This window comes from Anabrus simplex, chromosome 1, assembly GCF_040414725.1.
Source record: "Anabrus simplex isolate iqAnaSimp1 chromosome 1, ASM4041472v1, whole genome shotgun sequence".
Lineage (NCBI taxonomy): Eukaryota > Metazoa > Arthropoda > Insecta > Orthoptera > Tettigoniidae > Anabrus > Anabrus simplex.
In genome coordinates, this window is record NC_090265.1 from 872,651,367 (window position 1) to 872,679,122 (window position 27,756).

Here is a 27,756-nt window from a genome sequence, read left to right on the forward strand (position 1 = left end):
TTCACTATTACCACTCAGTAAAATCACATTTTTCCTAGCCATGAAAATTTCCTTTGTCATCCCGTGTGAAATGAGCGCAGTTTCCAACTCAGGCGAGAGCCCTTGCCATAGGAAGCAGGTCGGGGAAAGTTGACAATAACAGGAGAAGGCCTTGAATTCCTGAACTTCATAGCATAAGCACCTTCAGAGTTCAGTGGAAGGGGGAGTGCACCTTCAGAGTGCAAAGGAAATATTCAATAAATTTCCAAGTTCTTTGAAAACGTTTAAGAAAAAGCTAGTTACACAACAGACAGGGAATCAGCCATTTGGGTGACCGTCATAAATGCAGATCATTTATGACCGATTGGTCATCTTGACACGTCTTCAGTCTTGTTGTGGGAAGTGTAGGATAAGAAGAAAGGCAGACACACACAGGAAAAGGGTGAGATAAAAATATACAGATAAGTACAAGTAGTGAAAGACTAGGAACGGAGTGCAGTGGGATTGCTGAAAAACCCATGGCATTTATTCCCATTGAATGCCATAGTCTTGCTTGGCAACACACTGAAAAAAGCCCAGTTTCGTCTAGGTTAAAAATGTTCCTGGGTTTGTACTTGTTGGTCAGCTCCTGCAATCTTCCAATGATCCACTCTTCCACAGTTTGATCACTAACTGCGTTTGATTCCCCAAAAGTAATTTTATAGGTAATGTTATGCCTTTTCCTAAATCGGTTGATTCAGCCATTGGATGCGCTAACATTTTCAGTGCCAAGAATATTCACTGCCAATTTACATGCATTTTCCAAAAACATGCCTTTCCGTCCACCAAAAATGGCGTCAATCTTCCATCCGTATGATGTATACTGGTTGCCTGGTTATGGTATCGTTTTTTTTTGTCCACGCTAATTTCAGATGGCTTTACAAATAAAGGTATTTATAAAATCCTCTTTATCAATACAAATCAAATCATCTGTTAGATGGAACAAAGTCTATACATGTTTCAGTAGCAGAACAATTATTACATAACACAAAACCAATTTAAAATCTTGATGAAGTGAAATGACAATGATCATGATTAATGAATTAAAAAACATATTGAGGTACAAAGTCCTCTCGTCTGATAGGTCGTTCTTGATTGACAAATAAAAACTTGTTGACTGTTAAAATGGAAACACTGTGCTGGGCAGTGTAGTGAGACCGTCGATAATGTGGATTAAAAAGTGTGTAACATCTGTAATGAGAAAAGAGGCCTAGATCATTGTCATTTCACTTCATCAAGATTTTTAAATGGTTTTGTGTTGTGTAATAATTGTTCTGCTACTGAAGATGGCCTTGAGAATAGGCTGAAACATGTATAGACTTTGTTCCATCTAACAGATGATTTGATTTATATTGATAAGGAGGATTTTATAAATACTTTTATTTGTAAAGTGATAACAGTCAATACGGAATGAGATTCATAACTTGCAATTTCAGATAGTCCCAAATATATATTTTGGACAGGCAAACCATTCATCAGGTTTGTCATGCAGTTTGCATAGCTTCCTCTGATATTTATAATCGGCTAGTTTCACCCATGTGTTGTCGTATAGTGTGTACTGTCTGGTTTGGTCGTCATGCTGTGATTACTTGAAGCGTTATAAGTTAGCTGCAACATCATTTTACCTCTATATTTTTCCCATCTCGAACAGCCTAAATGACAGGAAGCATAAAATGTTGCAGACAAAAATTTGAGGATTTTAATACATTGCAACCATAGGGAATCTGAGGGGAACAACAAAAATCTTGTAAACAACGGGGAAAACTTAAAATGCGGGAACGCAAAAGCCAGGTAATACTGTATGTGGAGAGCCAAATCTATGTGAAGATGTGCCTGTAGGGTGAACACTATACATACATACATACATACATACATACATACATACATACATACATACATACACTAAAATCTTGATTATCCATTCTAATGCCCGGGAAGGGGTGAACAGTTAATAAAAAACCAGATAATCCATACTACTATTTTTAATGGACTTTAAAGTACATAAATACATACCATATAACCTTAAAATGCTGTTCATTAAACCCTCTTTAAAACCCAAATGTAGTCCAAGCTACAATAAATACTAAATATTCACCTAAATTACCAGCAGACCATAAATAATTAATTTACCTGGCGTCATTTAAGCTGCTTTAAAAAAATCCGTTACTTTTTTGCACTCTTACAACTTAGTTTCTTCTTTATGTCCATTCTGACCTTTCTAATTACAAGAATGTCTGAAAAATCCGTATTGTCCTCTTGCTCCAATTGTCGGCAAATTTTGACATCAACATAAATTTTCTCCCACGATCAAGTGATGTTCTGAGCGGTTACTAGATCCCATGATTTCTGGGCAAGGTAGAGAGAGCCCTTCTTCAAGATTGAGTTTTTTCCAGAACTCAACCATCGATGTTCCTTCGGAAAGTAAGAGGCCTAGCAATTCCCACTTATGAGCCTTAAAGGTTGCAATGACGCCTTGGTCCATTGGCCGAATTAATGAAGTTGCATTAGGTGGCAAATAGGAAACAAAAATGTTTCCATCCTCTGATTTCAACTCTTTATCAACAGGGTGAGAGGGTGCATTATCAAGAAAAAGGACGGCCTTTAACGGCAAGCTTTTGTACGCCAAGAAATCTCGAACCCGCCGAATAAACTTATTATAGAACAAAGTCCTGAGAATATCGCGTGTCGTCCATGCAGATTTGTTATCACAATAATCTAGTGGGAAATATTTCATCACTGTTCCATTGAAAGAACGCAGATTTTTTGCTTTACCAACAACAGCTAGTTTTAATTTATGGTCGCCACTAGCGATCACACAGCACAAGATGGTAATGTGCTCTCCACTAGATTTGTGACCAGGAGCTAATTTCTCTTCAGCAACTGCTAGTGTTTTACCGGGTAAGCACTTCCAATAAAGTCCAGTTTCATCGGCATTGTACACTTGACTTGGAATGAAATTGTATCTCTCAATTATGCACTTAAACTTGTATCTAAAGTTTTCTGCTGCACTGCTGTCACCACTTAGTTTTTCTCCTTCGATGTTTAATTCTCAAATGTCATGTCTGTCCTTAAATCTCTGCAGCCAACCATTGAACGCTGGTGAGGACCCTGCCTTGTTATCATAGGACCCCTAATAGGTACACCTTCGCCTCTCTCTTGCTGAAACCACGTAAATAACACAGCATCCAGTTCTTTTAAAGATGATGCTTTCATTGTTTTTCTTTTAGTGAGTCCATGCGAACTGTCTGAACTCGCCGCAAACTGTCTGAACTCACCACAAACTGCAACACTTTGTCTTTATTCTTCATTAGGTCCCTCACTGTTGTCACACCCACACCGAACTCTGATGCTAAATTTGAGACTAGTTCACCTTTCTTTAACCGTTCGATTATATTAACTTGCTTTTATTTCTCGGCTGTTAGAACAGAAAAGAAATGTTCAACTTTATCAGTCACTCACATTTCCTTACTTTGCACTAAAGTACAGAATGTAGCCTACCTGTCTACTAATAGCGGAGGTTGACTATGACGGACCACTAGGCTGGTTTCCAATTACTGTGCATTGTAATATATTTACGATGCGGTAGCCTGTGGTAAAAATATTTAACCTTTACAGAGAACAATATGAAAGATCTATGTACGCTACTTGGAGGTATTACACGCTACCAAGTAAGTAGTAGGTATCGTTCTGAAGTAGAAATGATCAGCATACGGTACTCCACGCTCCGTGGGCTGGGAGAGGGCACATCACAGTACATTTTTGTCAACAGTGGAATGGATAATAAAGTTTGTGACTGTTGAATTTGAATAGCATCCCTCTTCTTTCATAACAGTCAAAAGTTAAATAATTTTAGACAACATAAAATTACGCAGTTAAAAAATGTATGAAGTCATGTCTCCAATGCCTATTGCCGGTCTATGTGCATGTACATACAGTAGTTACTGTACGTTATGATCGTGGACTCAGGAGTCAGAGTCATTGAACAGATACCTTGATGTCAAGAGCCGGGCTGAGTGGCTCAGACGGTTGAGGTGATGGCCTTGGCAGGTTCGATCCTCGCTCAGTCCGGTGGTATTTGAAGGTGCTCAAATACGTCAGCCTCGTGTCGGTAGATTTACTGGCACATAAAAGAACTCCTGCGAGACAAAATTTTGGCACCTCGGCGTCTCCGAAAACCGTCAGAGTTGTTAGTGGGATGTAAAACTATTATTATTATTGTTACGGACTTTTCCGTGGTAGGTAGAGGTGAAAGAAGGTGCGGGTATGAATGGGTTTCAAGCTACGAAATTATAGTGCAATGTAAAATTAATTTAAAAGTTAACAAGGTTATATTTTCTTTTCGAAAACAAAGAAATAACAATCATGGCAGGTACAAGTAGCAATTCAAAAGGGGTTAGTTACAATATTTACAGAATTTGGGCTTCGCGCCCTGACTTCACAATGCTTGGGCAATCAGCTCAGTTTTACCTCAAACACAAGTTTTAACAGAGGGGGAGAAAACCCCATTTATACCTAGGAGCCCTTGCTCCAAATTACACTGAAAAACCTCCATGAGGCATACAACCCAGAATTTTCAAAAGAGCCACTCGCTCTCAAAATTTAAGCCTCTCCCAGGCCACACCAAACTCCACCTTCAAGTTGTCCTCAACGGACATAAACACAGGGGTAAAATACCCAATCTACTGAGGTCTATTAAAAGAAAAGCAGGTTAATTAAATGACCTCTAAAATAACAATTTGAGAGGAGGCGAACTTGCACTCCTAATACACTTTGATTAAGACCTACTTGGCACTAGGCCGTTAATACAAGGGCTAATCCCATGCTAAAGAGGTGACTTAAGAAAAGAACAATTTGTTTTACATAAACGAAAAATAGGTTGAGAAAATAAGTTCACCTCAAGACAATGTGAGTGGGAGCTCGAGAGGGTTAGCACACTCTATCCCAATATGTCGTTTTAAAAGAGAATATATGAAAGGAGTAGTTACATTTTAGGAAAAGGTTACATGGCTGAACGCTTAGAACCCGCCCCGAAAGTTAAACTGCTGAGCTAGCAAAGAAAGAAGTTATTAATCGGCCATTACCTTGTGTTGAACGGCTGGAGAAGAAAGAGGCGCTTCCCGCCCCCTGCTATGTACTTAACACACTGAAAGATGGAACAGAAGTGGCCTAGAGACCCAAAAATCAGCAGTTTAAATACTCTCGCGGAAGTTTCTAGGCGTTAGGGGAAAGAAAACACCCTCCCACAAACTCTTTATTGGATAGGACCCCGCAACAGATTAAAGTTGGGGGAAGATACATCTGATTGGATAGAAATTAATTTAAGAAATTCGGGATTGGTTAGGTTCAACACAAGGGGAAGAAAGGGGTAAATATGGCCAACTTAAACAATGATAGAAAGAAATTTAACAAAGAACAAACTCTTGAAATTAAATTTTCTCCAAAAAAATAGTTCTTTGACTCCGCACTAGGTTGCACTATTGTAGATCTTCAGTAGTGTCCTCTAGAAGAGAAAGTTCACACTTCTTACTTCAAGCGAAACAAAAACACATCAAAAATGACACAGTTCAAAAACTCAAAATTTTCCACGTGGTGACATCTTCTGAGACGGTAGAAAATTAATACTGTCAATAAAGTTCAGACTTCCTCCAGCAGAGGAGTTTCAACAGGCGCACATTTTAAATTAGCGGAGTGGAGGTGTACCGCCCGGTACAGACCTCCCCCCCAAAAAGTTCCTCCAGGGATGACACATGAAATCAGTTTGAAACAAGGTCCAAGTTATGCTGAGGGTATGAAGATTGATTGCCAAAAAATTTATAAGATTTTCTTAATTTGGGGTTGATTTGGCTTCAAAATTTGTTGTTGCAGATGAAGTAAAGTCTTCATATTTGTAGAAGTTGAATTTTTGAAGATAACCTTTTATACTTGAAAGTGAAGGAAAAAAAAAAATTTCCAAGTCCACCAAATATTGCAGTTGAATTCCCAAGTGTAGTCATTACTTATGGTATCTGTTCATGTAGTAGATGGTGATGAAGTGGGGTTGCCAGACCGGCCGTTGCGGCTTGCGTCCAAAGGAGGCCGCTCGGACCCCTCAAGTACCCTGAGATACCGCTCGCCCGCACTATGAGGGGGCAGAGGTGTTGAAGTACGCCGCGCCCGCGGTGAACATATACAGGCTGCGGGCAAGTACCAGGTCGTGCGCCGCACATCAGCCTTGGCCGGGAGGAGAGCTCCGGCTCGCCGTGCACACGTCGTCCTCGCTGGGGCCGAGGGGGCCCGTCCTCAGCTCCAGTTGCTGCACGGCGCCGCGCGGCTGCGGGGGCACTGAAACATTAAAGCTCGGCGGCAGAATTGTGTTGGACCATCATCTTTTTTGAGGGTACAGGCTTGTGGAGAGGTTGAGGGGCCAGCGGCGTGCAAATATCCATGGCATAAGTCAAGCCACTGTGTGTATTGACGCAGGAGACGGGAGCGTGGTAATGGCCGAGGTAAGGACAGGAAGGCAGTTTAACAATCGGGGAGGTTTACAAGAAATGCTTACATATAAAATAAAATAGAAGGAGCAGAATGCCTTAAGAGTGGAACTCAAAAAAAAATATAACCTTCATATTCCTATCAAATTATATGAAGCAAGTTGACACAAAATTTACACTGGTTTCACCTGTGACAGGTGAACCCTAAATATCCTCTCGGTGGCTGGATTGCTTAATAACAACGTAACCGGGGTGAGGAAATCGAGAATTATACAAGGCCCATGAAATCTGGGGGCAAGCTTGCCCGCGGGAACAAAATTTTTGACCATAACCTGGTCACCTACCTTCAAAGGGGTGGGTCTCCGTCCACGATCATACCTTTCCCTAACCTTTTCATGAGACACTTTAAGATTGGCTTTAGCCTTCTTCCAAAGATCTTTAATGTTATCCGGATCTATTGTCTCGGGTAGAATGTCATTCAGAGACCAGAGGTTAGAGAGCGGCGAGTTGGGAACAAACTTGAACATCAAAGAAGCTGGAGTAAACTTGTGAGATTCATGAACCGCCGAATTCAACGCAAAAGCTATCCAATGCAGGGACGTGTCCCACCTGGAATGATCTTCATGATGATAGGCAATAAGTGCTGACCTGAGATTACGGTTAACCCGTTCAGCCAGAGATGGTTGAGGGTAATAAGCAGAAGTAGTTACATGAGAGATTGATAAGTCAAAACAGAATTTATGAAATAAATTAGATGTAAAAGCCTTAGCATTATCAGATACAATATATTGACACGGACCAAAAGAAGCAAAAATAGAATTTAAGCAGGTAATGGTAGACTGAGCGGTAGCCAGCTTAGTCGGAAATAACCAAGAAAATCTGGTAGAACCATCTACGCACACAAAGATGAACTTGTTAGCATTACCCTTTGACTGGGGGAAGGGTCCTACATAATCGATATACAGACGTTCCATGGGGCGCAACGCTTGATGCGAAGACAAAAGGCCTACCTTGGTGGACATGGTGGGTTTACTGAGCAAACAAGATTTACAAGCTTTTACAAGTTCACGGATTTCACCGTCCATACCTTTCCAGATGAACATTTCACGAATCTTCTCACGAGTTTTAAAGATTCCAAGATGCCCTCCTAATGGGGTCTCATGATAATACTTGAAGATCATAGGTACAAGAACAGCTGGAACGACAACTTTCATCATCCTATCATGCCTCGATGGGCAACATAGAACACCATTCCTCAGAACATAAGGGACAACATGTTCCCCAGAAGAAAGGGTTTCCATTATCGGAGCCAGCGTCGGATCTTCACGTTGGTATTTCTCAATATCCCTAAAAAGCATGGGAGCATCTGTTAAGATGGCATTAACACCAGATAGTATGGACTCGGGAGGTGATGAACTGTCGACCGGTTCGTGGGTCTCGACGTCGTTATGAAACATACGGCTGAGTCCATCAGCAACAACATTTTCGGTACCTCTGATATGTCTAACATCAAACTGGAAGGCGGAAATACGAATAGCCCAGCGGGCTATACGACCAGTACGACGCGGCCTACCTAAGACCCAGCTTAATGCTTGATTATCTGTCTCCAGGTCGAATTTGACGTGTTCCAGATAGAGACGGAACTTTTCTACGGCGAATAAGACTGCCAAACCTTCGAGCTCATAGATGGAATACTTGGCTTCTTGAGCCGACAAGGTCCTAGAGGCATAGGCGATAGGTCGCCTCCCTAGTTCAGTCTCTTGAAGAAGGACTGCAGCTACTGCTGACGACGACGCGTCGGTTTGGACGATGAATTTCTTCGAGAAATCAGGCATAGCAAGTACAGGGGCATTACAAAGTGCTAATTTAAGGTCTTCAAAAGCGGCTTGTTGAGAAGGTCCCCACTCGAATTTGATGCCTTTCCTACGAAGAAGGTTTAAGGGCGCCGCTCTATTAGCAAAGTTAGGAATGAACTTCCTGAAGAAATTCACCATACCAATGAACCTGGCGATACCTTTAATGTCCTTGGGAGGTTTAAAATCACGGATGGCCTGTGTTCTAGAATGATCGACTGCTACACCATCGGGTGACACAATATGCCCTAGGAATGACATAGAGGGCTTAGCAAAGGCAACCTTGGACAACTTAACAGTTAACCCAGCCTTACGAAGGCGATCGAGAACTTCTCGCAAATGATCTAGATGTTCTTCAAAAGTCTCTGGAAATACGACGACATCATCTAAATAGTGATATAAGTACTCGAATTTGATGTCGGAGAAGACCCTATCTAGTAGCCTAGTGAGCACAGCTGCCCCCGTGGGGAGCCCGAAAGGCACGCGGTTGTATTCGTATAAATTCCAGTCCGTGGCAAACGCTGTAAGGTGTTTAGACTCTTCGGCAAGGGGAATTTGATTATAGGCCTGATTCAAGTCCAAGATAGTGAAGAACTTGGCCTTACGAAACCATGAAAAGCAAGAATGAAGGTCAGGAAGGGGCATAGATTGCAACACCACCTTCCGATTGAGAGCCCTGTAATCAATGACAGGCCTGAAGCCTCCTTGGGGTTTCGGGACTAGAAAAATAGGCGATGAATACGCCGACTTAGAGGGCCTAATAATACCATCCTTCAACATCTGATCGATAATTTCTTTCAGAGCCTTCATTTTAGGTGGAGATAGCCTATAAGGTGGAAAACGGACAGGAATCGAATCCGTGACCTCAATTTTGTATTCAATAAGGTCAGTAACACCAAGAGTATCAGAGAACACCTCTGGAAATGACTGACATAATTTACGAATACTATCAGCCTGCTCCTCAGGTAGATGTCTAAGGTCTAACAACATCTCATCCTGGGTAGGCGAAATAGATGAACATGGCACAGAATTACACTTTAATAGTGGTATTTTACAACTAGAAGCAAATTTGAATGTGCACGACCTAGACTGGAGATCGAGCACAAGACCAGTGTGAGAAATAAAGTCAGCTCCCAATATGATGGGGCAAGACAGGTGCTTAGCCACAAACAATTTAATTTTCCAAGTAAACTTAAAAATACGAATTTTGACCAGTAAGGAACCTAGAATTTCTAATGGAGATGAATTAGCCGAAACGTATTGAACAGGAGAAGAGACATAGTCAGGAAGTTTACAAACCGATTTCAATTTAGAATACCATTCAGCCGAAATAATCGAACAAACACTGCCTGAATCTAAGAGAGCTGTTATAGGCTCGTTATTTAACTCAATCTTAAGTAAAGGAACAGGTGCGGGGGTATCCGCCGCAATCCTAAGGCACTCTTTGGGACATTCAAAAGATGTATTCGAAGACTTATCGTTCCCTGAATTCTCGACCTTTTTGCCAGGGGCTGAGCCTTGGGAAGCAGAATTAGTTGACTCAGCCGCAGCCACTAGTCACTTTTGATTGTTGTTGGAAGTTACACCAGAAGTTGAGCAGGAGGGGGTGCTATTCGAATTGGGACAATTCTTTGCGATATGTGAGAAAGCCCCACATTTAAAACAGCCTTGTGATGAACCAGCTCCATTATTTGCCCTACTAGTTTTGATCAGAGGACACTTATTGCGCAGATGGTCAGGCGACCCGCAAGCATAACTTTTACGGGGGGTGACTGATCAGCGAGGTGGAGGCCGAGTATTACTAATGGAAGGCGGGGGTTCTTTCGCGACACGCAAAGAATCGGCGTATCTAACTCCTTCCGCTGAGACGGCCAATGCTTCAAGTTCCGAGAAAGTTTGCGGGCACGCCGCGAAACACAAATATGACCTATAGGGAGGTGAAATTCCCTCTACAATAGCCTGTACAATCTGATCTTCAGGAAAATGAAGGGCAAACACCCTAGTATAAAACTTAATGTCCTGTATGAAATCAGCCAAGTTTTCATCCAAGCGCTGTACACGATAATAGTACTTCTGAATAAGGGAGGACCTGGCCCTAGCAGGGATGAAGTTAGCTAGCAAATGGGCATGGAAATCCTCAATAGATGATTGCTCGGCAATGGCTCTTACGATTTTATCAGAGAGAATACCAATAGCATACGGATAGATAATTTGCAAGATTTGACATGGAGAAAGAGAAAAAACAAGGGCATGATCCTGAAATTCCACTAGAAATCTTAAAAATGAAATTACGTCACTGGTGGTATTAACGGAAAACTTAGATATACCTCTGAGCAACATTGCCAATGGATGAGGCAAGCTACTAAACCCGGGTGACATAGTAGGTAAAGGTTTCAATGGCAAGGAAGTTAATTCAGAACGGATGTTACTCAACGATGCACTGCGTTCAGGCTCGTTGTCCAATGGGGCAGAGATAGTTTGGGCAGCAATGGTTTTCCTATTTACTTCTCCCTTAGGAGGTGCTTCCTCGCTACCTGCATTTACTATGGTGGGTTGATCAGATTTGGGAGGAACTTCCCCAGTTAACAATTGAGTGACCTTACTAGATAATTCGGAAATATTTTCCAGGAGCGTACTAGCTTCCTTCCTCTGAACATCATTCAGTTTTAGAGACAACAGATCGTTAACCCTATTCGAAAAATGATATAGCCTGCCTTGCACACGCTTAATTTGATTAGGAGACGGATCATTTTCATCAAAAAAACTAACTACAGAAGCTAGCCCAGTAATATTCTCCGTGATCGTGGAAAGAGAGTCATCAATTTCTTTCTCTCCCAAATTGGGGATGGAAATGGGCAAATCAAGGGACTCTCTAAGCTTGTTAGTGTCTATTGCAACCGTGCCTCCAGATTGCACATTTCTGATAGTTAATTCATAGATCAACTCCTCCTTACGCAAATAGTTAAGAAGGAGAACATCGCGAGGGCCGGGCATGATGACAGACCAATTTTGAAAAACTCAAAAAATTCCAGCAACAGGGAAAATAGAGTTCGGAACAAACAATATTTAGCCGTCAAAAGGGGCTAAATTGAGACCCATTCAACCACGCTCTGCTACCACTTGTTACGGACTTTTCCGTGGTAGGTAGAGGTGAAAGAAGGTGCGGGTATGAATGGGTTTCAAGCTACGAAATTATAGTGCAATGTAAAATTAATTTAAAAGTTAACAAGGTTATATTTTCTTTTCGAAAACAAAGAAATAACAATCATGGCAGGTACAAGTAGCAATTCAAAAGGGGTTAGTTACAATATTTACAGAATTTGGGCTTCGCGCCCTGACTTCACAATGCTTGGGCATTCAGCTCAGTTTTACCTCAAACACAAGTTTTAACAGAGGGGGAGAAAACCCCATTTATACCTAGGAGCCCTTGCTCCAAATTACACTGAAAAACCTCCATGAGGCATACAACCCAGAATTTTCAAAAGAGCCACTCGCTCTCAAAATTTAAGCCTCTCCCAGGCCACACCAAACTCCACCTTCAAGTTGTCCTCAACGGACATAAACACAGGGGTAAAATACCCAATCTACTGAGGTCTATTAAAAGAAAAGCAGGTTAATTAAATGACCTCTAAAATAACAATTTGAGAGGAGGCGAACTTGCACTCCTAATACACTTTGATTAAGACCTACTTGGCACTAGGCCGTTAATACAAGGGCTAATCCCATGCTAAAGAGGTGACTTAAGAAAAGAACAATTTGTTTTACATAAACGAAAAATAGGTTGAGAAAATAAGTTCACCTCAAGACAATGTGAGTGGGAGCTCGAGAGGGTTAGCACTCTCTATCCCAATATGTCGTTTTAAAAGAGAATATATGAAAGGAGTAGTTACATTTTAGGAAAAGGTTACATGGCTGAACGCTTAGAACCCGCCCCGAAAGTTAAACTGCTGAGCTAGCAAAGAAAGAAGTTATTAATCGGCCATTACCTTGTGTTGAACGGCTGGAGAAGAAAGAGGCGCTTCCCGCCCCCTGCTATGTACTTAACACACTGAAAGATGGAACAGAAGTGGCCTAGAGACCCAAAAATCAGCAGTTTAAATACTCTCGCGGAAGTTTCTAGGCGTTAGGGGAAAGAAAACACCCTCCCACAAACTCTTTATTGGATAGGACCCCGCAACAGATTAAAGTTGGGGGAAGATACATCTGATTGGATAGAAATTAATTTAAGAAATTCGGGATTGGTTAGATTCAACACAAGGGGAAGAAAGGGGTAAATATGGCCAACTTAAACAATGATAGAAAGAAATTTAACAAAGAACAAACTCTTGAAATTAAATTTTCTCCAAAAAAATAGTTCTTTGACTCCGCACTAGGTTGCACTATTGTAGATCTTCAGTAGTGTCCTCTAGAAGAGAAAGTTCACACTTCTTACTTCAAGCGAAACAAAAACACATCAAAAATGACACAGTTCAAAAACTCAAAATTTTCCACGTGGTGACATCTTCTGAGACGGTAGAAAATTAATACTGTCAATAAAGTTCAGACTTCCTCCAGCAGAGGAGTTTTAACAGGCGCACATTTTAAATTAGCGGAGTGGAGGTGTACCGCCCGGTACAATTATTATTATTATTATTATTATTATTATTATTATTATTATTATTATTATTATTATTATTATTATTATTGTTATTGACATCAAGAGTACGCTCATTCAGTTTTGGAGCCACTGTACAATGCTTTTTAAAAAATCAAGATTTTTTTTGGCCACGGATAATCCGCAGAATGGTTAATCGAGGGGCGGATAATCGAGGTTTTACTGTACATACATACATACATACATACATACATACAAGGGCTCTCAGATTAAAATGCTGCCAGCTGCAGAGACCTTAGTGAGCGAGCTCTACTAAGTTGACATAGCAAGTGGCCTCAGGGTACCAGTTAGCACTCATCCGACTTAGCAACCGGTGGTCTCTTTGTTGACCGGAAGATCACTATTGGGTCTCTGTGGCCGGCAGTGTTTTAATTCGAAAGCACATACATACCACATTTTCTTGCATAATTAATGCACTTTTTTTAATAAAGATACTTGTGAAAGATTTGGGTGTGTAAATTATCCACATAATTCGTATATACAAATTTATATTTAAAAGACATTTCAAATATACTGTGCGCAAAATTAGTTCAACTCATTTGCAGTTATCGTCTTTTGGCATAAAATTGTGACATAAGTTTTCTTCTGAACAATCAAATAGAGTAGGCCCCATACCAGGCAAGTTGGAATTACAGATTTGAAGTATGGACATTGGAATATATTCTTCCCTTTACAAGCTGATAATATGACTTGAAGGAAAATAAGTATTATTAACTAATCTAACCACATAAGTAATAATGACATACAGGCAAAAAGGAAAAAAATAGCCTTACTTTTTATAGGCTACTGTCTTTGACATCACTACCAACACTGCAGGAAGAATTGCTGCTGCTATCACTGCTTGCATCTCTCCATAAGACGTTACCTCCATTCCCATCTAATGTACTTGAGATGTCAGTTTTCTTGAAGCTCTTTTCAGTCTTCAAAAAGTCGTGTCCCTAGTATGCAATATCCACTCGCAAAGAAGTTCCACAAGTGGTTTCACATTCATTGACATAATGATGATCCTCATCGAAGAGAAAGTGCCATTCCTTTCCCTTCAGGGTAATCATCCAGTCTCTTGTAACCTTAAAATCCAGGACACTAATCCCATGTGCTGCAGCTATTTCTTGTCCTAAAATACGTTTCGTGGGAAACGGCATATCCATTATTTCATAATGAAATCGCATACTTCTGCAGATCCTCCTCTACTTGCAGAAACTTGCCACTTTTTGGGTTGCATAATGCTGTGCAAGACTTGTTGGTCACTTGAAGGGCAGTTTTCTGTTTCTGCCAGTAGCGCACGTTACACTCAAACTCTGCTTGAGGCCCGCTGACCTATTCTTGTGTGTTTCAGCTTAACTTATCACTGGAAGTTTATATGATGCAGTGTTACCAAAATATTTGCTCATTGTGGATCAACAAACAATTTTGAGATCACAGAATACACATGTGCCCAAAACACTAAAAAAAATATGTTTGTACCAGACTGGAATAGATCATCACTAGTCAGGTGTGCACCGGTTCACTCGCTCAACTAATGGAGTGGTACTTCTTAATGGGCGATCTTGGGAAGTTGAATAGTATTTGGAATGCAAGGTTTTGCAATAGGAATGCTTCTAATTCATGCCTTTATTTTAAAATGCATCCGGAACTGCACGTTGAATCGTCAAGAAAGTAGGTGCGTCAAATACACAAACATTTTTCCCCCACTTTGAACAAAAGAAAATTGGGGTGCATAAATTAAGCAGAGGTGTTAATAATACCAGAAAATGCAGCACATTTTATACATGATTCTAGAAAGTCATCCTTAGTGCATTCATATCCTATCCTCCCTGAAGTTCTGTTGTGTTAAGTACTCTACAAGTATGCATAATCAATTTAGTGATGCTCAAGCTTTATTTTAATTTTAACAGTGCTGCTGCTTTCTGAAAACCATATTCACACTTGTACCATTATACCTATGCTTTTATGACTACATAGGAAAGATGGTTTGCTTCTTGGTTACTTTTGATGCATTGCCCATTCCAAGTGCAAAGGATTGTAGCCCAACCAGAATGACACAGAAATTGGAAGTAATTAATAGATTCCAAAAATAATCCAAAATGATGAAATGAGTACTATGTTTTTGTTTAGCATATAATAGCATATAATTGTTTATGGAAATAAGTGCATATGCAGAAAGGAACAAATAGCTAGAGATACAGATATTGTGTGAACTTTTGGCTTGTTTTCTTATGTAATACTGTAATTATAATATCATTGCTTGACTCCACAGCATGGTAGCCCAAGTTCCAATATTGGCTTTGCTATTATTTTGAACTCGCCTCACAGTTACAGTGACTGTAACAACTATTGTTTAATATTATCACTGTGTTTCAAAATGTTGTTTCATCAGAAACAAAGAGGGATTATTACTTTATGTACTGTATGTAATGCAGCGCATTGATTGGCTAATTGGAATTATGGGTAGTGCAATGAAAATCAGTTTGTGTTATCAGTTGCATGATGCATTAAAAATGTTTTGTAAAGTAATTGTCTGATTTGTAGATTTTCTGTCCCTGAGGTGGTTGGTTTTGTGAAAAAAGCTCTCTCAATTATTTCACTGACGGGCTGTGGATTGTATATTTGGGATGAATTTGAGTAGTTTGCCTTAGGGCACCTAACGTAAGTTTTGTAATTCAGTACAAATGTATTCTTACAACCTCTCTGAAGAATCAGCATTAAAAATGTTACAAGCTTTTGTAAGCAGCCTAGTGATACTTTATGCGGAAGGTAATGGACATAAATACTTTCTCTCCTCCTTTTAGTAATAATTTACCTGATTTGGTATAAATTTTCACCCTTTTGTTTCTGTTAAATGGCACTTTCTTTGCATTGCTTCTGATATGAGAATGGGCAATGCATGCATGAGTTGATGTTTTGTAGTGCTTTGTGTTGACACTAGGTGTAGTTCTATTGGCAGGTTTACAAAGATTGGCACTAAAAGATGATGCACCCTGTGATGAAGCCAAGGACACCTCCCCAGACTTGCACGATGATGCCTCTGCTGATGTAAGTGTACAGGTAATCTGCACTGTCTTCTGTCATTTCCGTTCAACTCTTTCCTTCGGTTTGGTGGGTCTTACCTCACTTCTTTCTCTTTCAGACTCCTCTGCTAGACACTGAAGCAGCAGATGAAGGTGCTAGATTCAGTACAAAGTTTATGCCATTATTCCACTTTCACATAAAATAGAAATGTGCTATAATGCTGTAACTCTGTTTATTCTTTAAAGACAAGAAACTTAAAACATGGATAACAACATACACAAAGACAAAACACTACAACAGGTCATTGTCACTGAGGGGAGCAGTAAGAAAGTGAGGCAGTGTACATTTATGTTTGTCCATGACTTATTTTATGTTTCCTTCTAACACACTAAGCTGCCATTGGGTTTAAACAGAACTGTAGTTCTCACTGGCATTACATCTATGATGGATATTCGCTCATATTTGTGTTATGTTTCCATTACAGTGGAACCTTGATTTTCCGCTTTTGGAGGGACCACGGGAAAAAGCGTACAACATGGGAAAATGGAAAATGTGGGAATGAATGGAAACCTTAACAAACATCACAATAATGGAATATGTATAATTATAATCTTGCAAACACTCAAACCATACCAGGCTATAGCCCCAATTGACGTTTGCCTACCAAGCGGCCACTGCTCAGCCTTGAAGGCCTGCAGATAACGAGGTGACGGATGGTCACTGTGATGAATCCTCTTGGCTGTAATTCCTGGCTCTCTAGACCGGGGTCGCCGTCTCCCCATTAGATACCTCCTCAATTAAAGGTAATCACGTAGGCTGAGTGGACCTGGAACCAGTCCTCATATCCAGGTAAAAACGCCTGACCTGGCCAGGAATCGAACTTAGGCCCTCCGGGTGAGAGGCAGGCAAGTTAGACCATGGGGCTTCAAACATTTATTTCCGGTATGGGAGTTAAAAATCTCTATACTTTACATTAATTTTTATTGGGGGAACTTCATCAGTTTCCCATGAACACTACTTTCTGTTAAGCAACTTTGATCAGCCAAACTCTTTGAAAAATTTGATGCCAAACCAAACAACAATCAACCACAAATAGTTTTTAATTCCCTAATCTAATAAAATAAAGCACATCAGATACAATAGCGCCCAACATTATGGTGAAATCCCTTCTTTAAAAAAAAAAAAAAAAATCTTCCATTGTAATTTGGTTACTGGTGTACTGTTCATTGTCAGTTTCTGGAATCTTCTACTGCATAAATTAGGCCTACTTCATCGTTTAAAGGTTATGTTGAAATTGAGAAAATGGTTTTGAATGTAAGTATCGATTCTCAAAAGTTCTTGAATGCGTTATGTTCAATTCTGTCCATCACTAATCCTAATCAAATTGGAAAGAGAAAAAATATAATGAAAACTTCTGAAATTACGGTCATTCATGACCCTGAACTCGGCTGGAAAGTGCGCTCACTGCACAAGCCAGTACTAGAGGGAAATGATAGGCCTACAGACTTTTTGAATGCAACGTTACGAATGACTACGGTTTTTATGACATTTTAACATAAAACCATAAAAATGTCTTATATTAGGACCAAAAACAGTAGTAGGCTCTCAAGACCTCCCATGCCTTTATGTATGAACAGTGATGTAGTTGGAACAAAATATTTACAGGAACTCACCTTATTAATTCAGCAATTTCCAAATGGACTCGTATTAGGTGTCAAAATCAGCGGCCTTATGTTTCCGACAAGTTGTTTCATCAGCTGAACGTTTCCCCTTTCGTAGCCATGACTTGACATATGGTTGTGGGTTAAATATTTGCACAGGGGGTCCAACGCTGCTTATGAAAATAAGTAAGCTTGATCTTGCAACCAGCAGCCTATTTCTCTTTTCGGCGTGGATCTCATTGTACACCCATGAATTTTCAGCGCTATGTATAGATATAAGATATTCTTACTGAGTGTAAAAATGTTACGTCATTCTAAAGCGGCAAAATATTTTCCGGAACGGCGTTCCGGCCCGTTCCGGTCCAACTAAACCACTGTGTATGAATATGTGCAACATCTGTTCTGGTTTCAATAGCATAATTGTATACCTGTATGATGTGTTCTGGTTTCAATAGCATAATCGTATACCTGTATGATGGATGATATTGAAATACTAGATTTGTGTCAAGAAGGAGCAGTTTTGATTCCTGTCTGAAAGCTCAGTGACTGTACAGTGCCCTGAGGGAAGTGCCAAAAACCTGTTCGGCGATACAATTGAAAACATTAAAAAAACATAAACATCTAACCCTGGACATACTGGTAATATAGACATTTGACGAAACTCGTTCCGTCTTCAAGTAGAGCTGTCGAAATGCACTCTCTCTCCTTCCAGTTGTTGTGGCCACTCTCTGCTTTATGATTTCCAAGGATTCTCCGAACAATACCGCCCGAATGCGATACTAAGATGGTCCCTTACCTTCGAACAATACCACCCGAATGCGATGCTAAGATGGTCTCTTATGCGAGTTCACCGCCGATCGCTTTTCCAGTACAGTATCGCAGTGATGGGACGTTAACGCCACAATCCATAGGTATGCCGTAGCCATCCTTTTGTTTGATACAGTTTCTTGAAAAACGGTTTATTGAGGATTTAGCATTGATGGGAATGAAATTTCTGGGCGGTGGATCCGGGAAATCGTTTCTTTGAGGAACGGACAATGCAGGATTTTTACATAAAGCTTTGAAGAGAACTTAATGGTCCACCTATTCAGTACAATACAATTTGTTGTTCAGATTAAGTTAGAACACATTATTTCAGTACTAGTTTCGACGCCGATGTGTGTTATCTTCAACCAATCATGGAAACGGGCAATCATACAAAAATTACATATACACAATATAAAATACAAGTTACATATCGCTATAACAACACTCTTAGAATGAAAAATTCCTAAATAAAATGACAATAATGGCTATGTTTATCTTCAACAAGTCTGGACTCCCAAGTTCCCAACATGGAAGATGTTCAGTTCACAATGTGTTGCATTTGACTCTCAAGAACTTACTTCTGGCTCAGCAATATTAATGCTTTCAAACATCTGCCCCCTTCTATGATTATTTTTTCTATCATTTCTCTGGTGACTATTCCTTCTTCATTATCTTCCAAATCAAAGGGAGCTAATGACCACACAGTTTTACAACTTACAAAAGACAATCACAACAGCCACCACTCTTACCAATTTGTTTATTCCCATGATAACTGAACAATATTTCCACATTGATAGACTTTACATTAAAATTTTAATTCATGGTATATTATTATATCGTATACAGTAAAAAGTTATTAGATATCAAAGAGTGAAACTTATGGAAATATAATACATATCCATTATTATTGCTCAAATGGTAAAAGCACATGAAATATCAGAAATGATGTATTTACACAACTTTTATATATATCTTTGTATATCTTTTCAATGTAGCTAATAATAAAGAACAAATCTGACATTTCCTCTTGACCCCTGATATTGCTACACCACTGTATACTAACAAAATAATATATAGCCTTGTGCACACTCTGGTTATCTGAAGTCTAAGACCAGATTTTGGAAAATTCTGTTGTGCTGTTTCCTTATGATATAACAAACAAACACAAAAATAAACAAAAATCAAATTGAACCTACTTTTGTGTACCTAAACTGAGATTTAAATATGGGGCATGAAGCAAAAATTTGATGTTTTCAGACGTAATTTCAAGTTTAAAACTGCAATGTCCGTTAATGGTACCAAAATGTTAATGGCATTGACTCTGTATTGATAACTTTCTTCCTCTTCTCTTCTTTGCTAGAAAGCTGTTTATTAATGAGTAAGCAGTGGTAAGTAGCCCCAGAACTTTGAACAGGTGTTGAATGTTGGTGTCTCATTGCAGGTGTTTGTTGATGCGCTATCAGGTGAGGCGGAGAGCCACCTAGAAGCCCAAGTAGAAGAAGATGGAAGGCCTGATGCCATAGAGAGTCTAGAGAGGACAGTTAGTGACTGAAAATTCCTCTCAGTCAACAAGTATGAGCAGGCCAACCATATGGAGTTGGTGCATTGCTTGCATATGAGAAACGATGCGGGTTGACAGAGTACGAACGATCATCATTTCCAAACACAGGACTTTTTGTATTATATCACTCAGCATTGTTGATCATTATTAAAGGTATAACCAGTCATCATTAATGCTGAGTAAGTTGTGTAGAATTTCCTGTTGAATTTTGTATGTGCTGTGTAATATTGTTTTGTTACCAAAACCTGGCTTATTCCATTCTTCTACATTTAACAATGGCATTACATTGGAACTAATGGCACTGTGAGCCCCTACGTCTTTATGCCTTTACTTAGTGCCTAGCCAAATACAAGACTTACTGAAGAAAGGAACTTCCTTCTGTTTACTTTTGTTTTTTGTATAGTGTCAATTAATATTGTGTACAGTAGTTCTATAAACTAAAAAAAAATGTGTTAATAAATTATGGGCCAATAAGATTGGATTGCAAGAACGCTTCACTGAGAAACCGAGACATGCATCTCTTATTGCAAGACGGTTCGTCAGGTTAACAATCATAGTTACCGGTTTGATGATGCACCATGATTGGCTGATAGTCAAAGTTTGGTTTGTTACTTTTGTCTTGTTAGCAGGTAAAACCTTCTGGTTACACAAGCCTAATCTTCAGGTAGTTCCACTGAAAGAAAATACATTTACAATATATTATTATCCGTCTGTGCAATCGGCCTAGTACAGTTTTGATTGTGGTTTGAAGATAAAGAGCTATTTTGTGAATATCGTGTAGCAGAGAGCTTTTTTAGCTCAATATAGCAATCAATCAATGTGTTACCTCTATAATTCTTTGGCTTTCCATTCCATAATTAAAACTAGTTGACTATACATCAGATAGATACTTTTTTAAAAGTGACAATGTTCAGATAAATTAGTAATGATTAAGAAAACATTAATTAGATGAACCTAACCAAACTTTCATAAGATCTGGTGCAATATAGGTAAGCTGACAGGGTGAAAGTGAAATAAGTTAGTGTACAAAAGAAACAGATGTACATATGAGGATGTTTATATTTCTTGTTTTTAACATGCAGTATTTCCCATGTTATGTGGCCTGTCTGAGAAATGTCTCTCAAACAGTCAAAATAAAATTGTCATATTGTAATTTCTTTGTACCTGCTCTTTCATTTCTTGGTGTTAATGTTCCAAGCATTTTTTGAAAAGAATTTATATCAATATTGAACAACATGCCAACATTTTTAATAACATTTTGTATGGAAATTTATTTTTTTTAAACTGAAGGTAAAATGAAAACTGCTTCTCCTGGAAAACCCTAAAATGTCGAAGACTGAATATGTTCTTTTGACTCTTTGCTAATCTACTGATAATTCAAGGTTATAAAACAACAGTGCCAGGCTAAAATATCTCATTTGTTCTGTAATTAACACTTTCCAAGAAGAGCATAGATTGAATATAATGAAAACTCTTACAACTGTCAATAGTATTCTTTATTTCCTTGATTTTATTTTTAAAAACTTGTCTTTGAACTTATTTATGTTTAAAAATTCTTTAAATTCCCATCTGTCTTTCAAATAACACTGCAGTATGAAGCAAGTTACTTGAGTGAAATGGCAGCCTCTGTTTGTTATATTTGTGATTAAAAACATGATTCCTTTATTACAGATCTTGTTGTATAGATGTCGAAATGGTGAAACATATCATATTCTTAATCTGCGGTTTTTTAGTATTGTACTTGGATTCCTCTGTATATTTTCTTGCCAATCCCAACCGAGATTGTGTAGTACACAAGGCAAGAAGAAACCTTCTCATAACACTTTTTAAGAGTAGTTTTCCTGAAACTTATCCTACCCTGATACTCTTTTCTAGCCATTTAGTATCAATGGCATTGCAATGGTTATACTCTCATGCTTGAGTCTAGTTATGATTTTTGCGACAAGATCTGCAGTATAGCATATTTAATGAATTCTCAGGTTTATTTTCATTGAAGTTATCCTTTACTTTGCTATTAAACTAGATCTGATAGACTTGTCCAGGAAATATTAATGAATTTTTATCTTATAATGTTTATACATTGAAAACTCCTTTGAAATGTAAATCATTAAGCGAGCAACAGAATACAATTTCACTACATCAAAACTCGGTGCTTTTGCTTTTGCACGTACTGTATGTTGATTTGTTTCCTGGCATTATGAATAGGCTTAACTGTAGTGATATTTATATCCTTTAAATTATTGTACTGCCTATTCATGATGATTTGGATTGAAGTTTTAACTCAACCTAATGATAATTACTGGTAACCTATATTTCAGGCAGAACTATACACGGATTGTTAACGATTCCTGTTATTGTATTTATTGGGTGAATCTACTTTGTTTCTTATGAATTTTCTCTATAATCTTCATTTAATATATGCACATTTCTCAGAAATTAACAACCAATAGAGATTATGTACATTGCTCTAATGTATATTTAATATTCTTCTATTTAGAGCTGCTTTAATTGGATAATAATTAGCTTGCTTAATGAACATCGTTAGAACTTGAACCTATAAACTGCCAGTTTCTGTAAAAGTGCAGTTACAGAATACTATGCTTGAGAGTTCCAGATTTTGAAATAGAGGTGGTGAAACTGTAGAAATATATGCTAAATAGAATTATATGAATTAATAGCTTGTTTTATTCTGTAAAAGGCTGTGGCATTTGTAGTTTTGTATTGTATATTTTAGTTTGGCACTGGTGTTATACTAATGTATGTGTGTCACAATATACAGTATTTTGATGTACAGTATATTGTCTGTTCTTTGATACCTTCCTGAGATCAGTCAAGTTGGAATTTCTAATTCTGTACCTGAGATAGTCACTTTTCTTTTTTTCACTCCCTTTTTTTTTTTAAATAAGATTTATTAAAGAATTTTATCTTCTACTATTTGAATGCAGATAATTTTTGACTCTCATTATTTCATTATCACATTAATGTTTCCATTTCAAGAAGGGCTTAATTGAATTTTTAAGCTTTTTGGAAATATAATCAATTTTATTTTAAGAGAAATATTAATTTTATTTAAAATGTATGTTTTGAAAGGAAAGGCTAATAAATGTTGTTATTAATTGTTCCTGCTTCTTCAAAATTACTCTTTCTAAATCCTTTCCAAAATGTATATAATTCACCAAGCAAAATCTTATAATTTCCATATTTTTCTTCTATTTCAGTCCTATTCCATTTTAAGAGAGTAGATGAATGTAATATTTCTTTCTCCCTCTGTCTTGTAGTTCTTAGTTCAAATGAATAAGACTCCAGTCAGAGAAATAAAAAGACTTGCAAGTGAATCTGTGAATGAAATTTATGAATTATCTTTTTTTCTGAGAATATATATAATTTATTTATTAATGTGATGAATTTCTGCTTCTCTTTTAAGTTTTCCACCCAAATCCTCAAGTCTGTTTTTATAGTCTTTATTAAGAAAAATTGTTCTAATTTGTGTAAATATGTCAGTCTACCTGTAAAGCTCCCATATGTTTTAGAAATACTTCTCTTATGATCTGGTTTAGTCAAAGTGCTGTAGATCATAAAAACCGGAGTTGTGCACAAATTCAGCAGTTGCTTTTACAGTTCCTTGAATATTGATCAGAATGATGTGGGACGGCTAAGTTTCTAGCCATTGTTATCAAATGTATAGTAGTGACATAATATTGTTACCAGAGCAGACAGTGTATTGTAGTGGCTTTGTAACATCGTTATTTATAAATCCTTTGAGGTAAACAAATGGACAAAACAACAAAAATATAATGATGATAATAATAAAAAATAATAATCATCTTCCCTCAAACAACCAAACTTTAACTCCATATTAAAAGCAAGATAGGTAAGAAAAAATAAAATATCCATACGTGTATTATACAACATTCTAGAAAATCATGTATATAGAAAGAAACAAAGGAAATAAATATATTGATATATCAAATCATTTCTTGTTATTGAAATAACATTCGGTACTCGTTCCAATGTCACCCTGAACCTCCAGTCATACAGGCTTTGGTTATGGATCATAGTACCCTGTACAGTACTCAAAACACTGTTAATTTATGTTTCAATTGTAATTGCCTACTGTAGCCATTTATTTTAATATATCATTGGTGGATACTGAAGGAAGAAGTAGAATATTACTGTCGTTGAAATTCATATATTTTATAGCTTATCTGAACAAATTTGACCGTTTTTTCATTTGTTGAAGCCATTGTGTTGACTACACAAAATGTCAGGACAAAGCATGCCCTCTACATTATAAGTTGTGGTGGTGGTATAGGATAAATTAAAACATAATCTCCAGGATTGAAATAAATAAAAATAATGGTTGTTTTTTGCTCTGCTGAATAAGTTTATTAATTAGTAACTTGTTGGACAAACCATCGTAATATACTATTTTTCACATCCCAATAATATCTTGGGTGAAAATAAGTCAACTCTATATTTACAGTGTATCTACCTTAATCCTGTTCTGCATATGTTAACCACTAACAGTTGCTAGATTGATTTGACTTTTTTAATTCTCAGAATATGAACATTTATGTTGATCTTTTATATTTTTTTCTGTAATGAAGCACGAAGGATGGCTAAGGAATGCAGGAGTGGGGACTGCGGGTGTTAGCTGGCTTTAGGGAGTATGAGGGTGGAGTTGGCAAGTTTGAGAGAGAGAATTAGGATTCTCACCGAGAACAGCAAGGAAGGTAGGTCTCCTTCAATCGATGTATAGGATATGGTAGATGTACACGAGGGATGGGAAGGAAAGGGGAAAGTTGTAAAAGACAGGTGGGCTAATTAAGAGAAAGGGAATTGAGGATTAGAATTCAGGACATATATTGGTGAGAAATCTGTATGTCACTGCAGGTAGATCAACAGAAGGAAGATGAGGAGCAGGGATTTGTTGCAGAGGAAGGGAGAAGTAGGAGGAAAGGGAAATGTCGAGGATAGGAAAAGGGAGATGGATCAGTGGTCATGTTGGAGAGGAGGTTGTGGGAGGGAGGGGGGGGAGAAAAGGGAGTTGGAAGTAGGTTCTGCAGTCATCAGCAAAGATAGAAGAGACCAGAGGATGGAAGGGGATCAAATGAGGTGGGTGGGGTCGAGAATCTGGTCATGGGAGACTCAATTGTTATATGGGAAAAGTAACAAGCAATTGTAACATATGGACTAGAAATGCTGGTAACTAATAAGAGACAAGATAGTAAAATCCAAGCAGTAGAAATAAAATTTTTAAGAACATCGGTTTAAAAGACGAGAAGAGATAGAATTCAAAATATTAACACGCGAGAGGTCGCACCTGCGGCAATATGTCGCACTTTTAAAATATTTGTTCATAGTTTCATTGCTAGCCGCTGTAGGGTTTAGGGCGCTCATTTCATCCCCCCCCTCCCTCTTTCCCGCCTGACGTTGATTGTCAGTGTATTGCCTGCTGCGTTCTGTAGTAGTTTAAGTTTCCTTTCACTCTCGCATCTGTCGCGGCAAATTGCCTTCGAGCGACCCCTCGCGTAGTGTATTCTTACACGACTGCATTTCCAAGAAAGTTTCTTAAGTAAAGTTTATGAGGTTTTTGGTGGCTTTCAGTGAAGTGTGGTGCTGTAGTTTTATCTTGAATTGTGACCAAATCATTCATTGAAATGTACAAATGCAAATGTTGAGGCAATTTGCTCAAGCGCGATCTCTCGCGTTCTTTAACAACTCACGTAATTTTACGAGATTTTGCAAAAAATTTTAATTAATTTTTTACATTGAGAAAATATTGTTATGGGGTAATTCTGTTAGTATTAGTTGAAAGGCAGTTAAACAGGGTACATATAATATTTTTATCAGAGCATTCGCTGCAAAAGGAAAATAGCAGCTCATTAGAATATTAAGTGTAAGCAATTTGCCTTCGCGATCTCTCATGTTCTAAAACGGGTGCAACCTCTCGCGTGTTAAAATCAGAGAAGAGCAATTTTTTTTTTTCGCTAGTGGCTTTACGTCGCACCAACACAGATAGGTCTTAGGGCGATGGAGCTAAATATAGAACAGTTAGTACAGAACATACAGAAAGCAAGACTGAGATGGTTCGGACATGTAAAAATAATGGTAAACGAACGGGTAGCAAGAAGGGAATTGGAAAGAGACCGGTTGGAAGACTGAGAAGAAGGTGGATGGGTCCAGATTTGGAAGGACATTAGAGAAGCTGGATTGGATGTGGCGGAAGTAATGGAGCAGGAAAAGGACAGAAAGGAGTGGAGGAGGCTTGTTAACCACACCCTTGTGACTGGAGTGGGACATTGATGATGATGGGGAAAGTGTGTTGAAAGGGTACCTGGGATTAGGTTAAGGCAGATGTTTAGGAAAGTAGAAGAGGAGGAAGATAAGGAGCAGGTGGTAATTTTTCACATTGGTACCAACAATTAGTGATGGGTAGTCTGAGACGGGCTTTCGAGATTTTGCGAGTGTGTTTTTTCCCCGCATTTTGTGGCAAGCAGCGTGTCGTAGGCCTACAGGTAAACGGAGCTGAATGTTGCTTGTGCTGAGTATGCGAATATCCAACCACGGGCCTTCTCCATTCCGTAAATATGTATCAAGAAGCGACTAGGGCGTTCATTTTTACAGAGGTCTATTTAAACTCGGTATAACATAATTATAAAGGATACGAATTCTGGTATTGTATGCAGGAGTAAGTACACAAATGAGTAGGCTAAGTACAAAACTGACGGCTACTGTAGGTACACCTCCCTGGATACTAGACTTTTCTTCTTTCTTGAGGAGTTTGTTTGGGATTGAGGCGTTCTTTTTCCCAGTCTCAAGTCATACATAGTATTTCACCTAAGTATATTATACAATTTGCTATGCACACGCATCACTATTAAAAAACTATTTACACATGAATAACACTGTGGGTAATATTTAAATATTAGGAATCACTTCACTGCTATTAACACGAGAAAATATGCTAGGCTAAGCACTTCGAAAAACCATGTAAGAGTGTCATTTCCATGTATGTAGTGAAAAACAAATGAACGAGGTATGTTCACAACCGTATTTGAGTTGAATCAAGAAATTCGTTGACGAGAGTTATGTGTGGTGATGGTTCAAATAACAAAACGGAAATACTTGTTGGCAGAGGTACGTGTAGACTTATTAATTTCTGAATTAAAAATCGTTGTTGGGAGGCGTATTGAGAACATTGGAAAAGTAGATGATCACCATCTCCATTGCTGTGTCCACATGTACAATATGGAAGATTAGAAATTTGAAAACTATATTTATACTCCGGTGTTAAGGCATGATTGAAACATAAACGTATTATATTGATAATGTGCCAGTGCGTATACGTACTTTTGAAATACCATGGTTGTATAGGGATAGTGGGCTGTACTTGATAATAGTATTTTCCCTTGTTACCAGCAGAAAGTCGCCATAGTGTTTGTTAGCGTCTTGTTTAATGAGAGGAAAGAAGTCAGAAATCGGAATTTTGATTTGTAGTGGGTTTGAGGTAGTGTTGTGACTTGCCTCCTTGGCTGCAGAATCCGCTTGATCATTACCGAAGTGATTAGTATGCCCTTTTATCCAGATCAGCGTAATGTATACGCCTGATTTCTCAAGTTGATAGATCAGGTGTTTAACCTTGTATAAATACATATTATAGGATTGCGAAAGTGCCTGTAAGGCATGCAGAACACTTTGAGAATCTGTAAAGATATTTACT

At 38.4% G+C, this 27,756-nt stretch overlaps 1 protein-coding gene across 9 annotated transcripts in view; it reads left to right on the forward strand.

The window, feature by feature from the left end:
* Positions 1–24,003, forward strand: part of RhoGEF2 (Rho guanine nucleotide exchange factor 2) — a 1,252,673-nt gene extending 1,228,670 nt beyond the window's left edge. For 8 of the 9 annotated variants that reach the window (XM_067136513.2, XM_067136508.2, XM_067136511.2 and 5 more), the window contains 2 exons: positions 15,928–16,028; positions 19,914–24,003. In XM_067136513.2, the coding sequence (XP_066992614.2) occupies positions 15,928–16,028; positions 19,914–20,024 (212 nt within the window). In that variant the 3' untranslated portion in view covers positions 20,025–24,003. The remainder of the gene's footprint in view (positions 1–15,927; positions 16,029–19,913) is intronic. The other variant, XM_067136515.2, reaches the window with a different exon arrangement.
* The last annotated feature ends 3,753 nt before the right edge of the window (positions 24,004–27,756 follow it).